The sequence below is a fragment of the Sinocyclocheilus anshuiensis genome, unplaced genomic scaffold (genome assembly GCF_001515605.1).
Source record: "Sinocyclocheilus anshuiensis isolate Anshui unplaced genomic scaffold, SAMN03320099.WGS_v1.1 scaffold429, whole genome shotgun sequence".
Lineage (NCBI taxonomy): Eukaryota > Metazoa > Chordata > Actinopteri > Cypriniformes > Cyprinidae > Sinocyclocheilus > Sinocyclocheilus anshuiensis.
In genome coordinates, this window is record NW_015539859.1 from 310159 (window position 1) to 313997 (window position 3839).

At 33.9% G+C, this 3839-nt stretch overlaps 1 protein-coding gene across 1 annotated transcript in view; it reads right to left on the bottom strand.

The window, feature by feature from the left end:
- tnnc1a (troponin C type 1a (slow)) overlaps nt 1–3054 on the bottom strand; it is a 6006-nt gene extending 2952 nt beyond the window's left edge. The window contains exon 1 of the mRNA XM_016481289.1: nt 3031–3054. Within this exon, the coding sequence (XP_016336775.1) occupies nt 3031–3054 (24 nt within the window). The remainder of the gene's footprint in view (nt 1–3030) is intronic.
- Nucleotides 3055–3839: the final 785 nt, after the last annotated feature.

A 3839-nucleotide genomic window follows, 5' to 3' on the forward strand; every position in this document is an offset into this window, starting at 1 on the left:
TAAGCTACCACTAAATATTGTAGAAACTTAATTTGCTGTAAAGTTGCTTTGCAATGATTTGTATCGTGAAAAGCACTATACAAATAAACTTGAATTGAATTGAATGACATGAAGAAACAGAGGAAACTGAGACACACTCAATCCAGAAGAACTGTTTTGATGTCTTCAAGAAGCTTCAAGAAACCTTCCTGCAAAGCTACCTGAAAAACTAGGAGAAAAGGACAAAATCTGTTTTAAACGCAAAGGATGGTCGCACCAAATGTTTATTTGATTTACTTAATTGAAGTTAATTGATAAATAAAATATATTTATGCCATTATTTTTGAAAGCATCCTCACTTTACAGCATTTTTACTCAAGTGCCTAAAACTTTTCACAGTTCTGTAGCTTTGCAGGTAGGTTTCTTAAAGCGTCTTGGAGACGTCGCCACAGTTCTTCTGGATTGAGTCTGTCTCAGTTTCTTCAGTTTCTTCATGTGATCACAGACAGACTGATGATGATCAGATCAGACCTCTGTGTGCAGCACTGGCTGCTCTCTGCCAAAAAATTCACTGGATTATTACAATTAATGGCAAAAAGAAATGCTTGGAATGTAAACTGATATTTCCTACTGACCCACTACAGCAAAAGACAGAAATAACTGACTTAAAACCATTTTTATTTGTTGATGAAAATACTAATGACCTAAGACTTCTGCACAGTACTGTATATATATAATCTCAATAGTTAAATCTGTACATGTGTTAATAATATCTATATGATGATTTTTTAAATATGGTATTATATGTAGCAACCATATATGTCAACAATATATGTTTTATTTATATAAGAAGCTTTATTAAAATAACATATACACAAAAATCTGGATGTTTATATATGTTTTTGTAACGCATGTTTTAAATACATGTCTGTCATGGGCATAACTTCCTGTCTGTCTATACTGTCCTATCGCAATAAAGGCAAAAGACAAAACACCATTGTAAATAAATACAAAAATTCAATAAAACAATACATGTCCATCGTTTATATTTACTTATATAATACCAAATGTATTGAAAATGTTTTAGGATGGTTGTACATGTACATATACATGTCCAAAAATGTATTACTCACACATAAACATACATATTTGTGTGGGCTAGATACATATGTTAATATATAAAATTGTTCCAATTTCTAATTTCACATATGTTTTGGTAACACTTTATTTTGATGGTCCCTTTTCAACATTCTGGTGACAATAAGTAACGTTGCACCACATGTCTACTAACTCTCATTAGAGTATGAGTAGACTGTCTGCTTAATATCTGCTAACTCTTTATTTTGAGGGTCTCTCGACAGACATTCTACTGACTATAAGTTTGCAAGTACATGTCAACTTATTCTAACCCTAACCCTACCAGTCTACTAATACTCTACTAACACTCTAATGAGAGTTAGTAGACATGTAAGTGCAATGTTACTTATAGTCAACAGAATGTGTTAAAGGAACCATCAAAATAAAGTGGAACCTATGTTTTTTATATATTCATATATAAACAGATATTTCAGATATGTTTCAAATATGTTTTACTTCAATATATGCCAATATATTTCATATATGGAAATTTAATATATGAACATGTCTTACATTTGCGTATGGGATATATTTAAAAGTTGTGTCCTCATTAGCAACACGTTTGCTTTAGTCCAAACCCATATTTTATCCAAAGACACGGTTAGATCTGAGTAATGCGGATTACACACAGCAGATAATGGTACTCTGGAGTTAAAAATAGCAAACCGCAGATAAATGACATGATATGAGGTGGCATAACAATGGATGGGTAATCCGGAAAAGCTAACTCATGAGGCAGCTGTTAAGTAAGTTACTGTCTATAGTCCCATGTTGGATCCAACACAAACCACCAGACTGGTGTGACATGCATCAGGATGTTCCTCCCAGACTCACAGTCTCATGTACATCTCAGAGAGATCAGTGGAGACACACACACACACACACACACAATCAATGCTGGAATCTGACTTTAAGTGTTTTATCTTAAGCGCCTGCTTTTCCAGCATGCAGACATACATGCATGGCTGAGCAAAGCATGCCAAAATTAGCCATGGGAGGTAGGCAATGCTCCATGTGTAGTCATGAATGATAGTGTCTCTGCTCTCTCGAGTAGCTCCTATCTAACTCTGATAATACTCAAGAGTCAAGGTATTTCGAGCTGCCTTTTTTAAGGCTTATGGCATAAAGTTGGCCGGCTTGAGTGATGTACTATTCCTGTATGATTAACATTTGCACACACTCTAATTGCAATCTAAGTGTGAGTCATTGTTGCCGCAACAGCGAATATAATTATGTTGTATTATAGTTTGACCGTTAATGTAAAATACTAAATCAGCTACTCTATTTAAAATTGAGTTTTTACAATTTAGTTGAACAATTGAATAACTGATAACGAAGCAGAATTTGAGTAAAAGAGATTGTATTGAAAGGTAAATTTATTATATGACTTACGTTCAAGCAATTCATTCAATTAAATTAGTTTATAGATTTCAAATCATAGAATCAAACAGTCTTTATAGAATCGTTTATAGAATCAAAGTACAATTACTGAATAATATCCCCATGAATTACAATAAGAATAAAATAAATAAAAAAATAACACTATCAACATTCCACTCTGGGACTTCTGTGGCAATTCTGGGAAGGGTGTCTTGCCCCAAGGGTCTAATATTATCTTTTTACTTCAAAACAAATACATATTTTAATCCACAAACCTAAAGACATGAATGTTGATGGAGCAAATCCATCAATAAACAAACAGACACAAAAAAGTTTGATATTCAACAGTCAAGACAATGTCAAGGAAAAAAAAAACACCCTATTCTTCAAAAGTGCAGCCATGAATAGGTAAGTATTATGATGTTACAACATTTATGAAAAAGTTATGGTTGGCAAACTTTGTTTTAAAGTCAAGAAAGCCAAGATAGTTCTATGTGGAAAATTTGCCAGAAAAAAACAAATGCATATACTCACCGCTGCTTTGTAGATATCGTTCATTGTATGTCACCTGTATGTCACTAGTGGAGAGCAGAACACGGTGCTAAATGAGCTTTATAGCAGGAGCAGGACAGCCTGTTCCCTCCTGCCCCGCTGAGTATGGGACGTCCATCACAGTCACTTGAGCATGATAAAACAACTATGTGGTCATGATGGGGGTTCAGTCAAAAATGGAAGGGCAAACTATCAGCAAACTAATCTAATCCTTGTTACTGTGCAAAGAAATTCACTTGCATACATATTTAATATGCCAGGAAGGTAAAGCAAAGTACAGTAAAGTAAAATAAAATGGGTCTATGTGTCATTTGTAGCCATTTCTCTACCATGTATTCAGGAGTGACACAGAGACAAAGGCATCACTAAATGCACAATATGCACTATACTAAATATAGTAACTGCATCAGTTCAGCGGAACAACTCCAGTGTTAAAGACAAAAGAGAAACACTGGCAAACTGGATGCACATATGAACACTCTCACACATACTCAATAGTAAATGATAACATACAGACAGCATCATAATAGACAGTAGATGAAAGACTGTTATATATATATATATATATATATATGGTGATGGTGATGAAAAAAAAAGAGATGGAAGCAAAACTCTCACTAAAGTATTGTTCACAAATGTATTGCAAAAGCATTGAAATATAGTTTTTCCTCCACCTTATAGTATGTCCTTCAGAAAAGTTATGCAAGCAAATGCAAAAGTTCTCTGGGAAATAATCAGAACTAATGCTAACACATTTATGCCTAAAATGAATCAGTGGGCAGAGAGTTCCA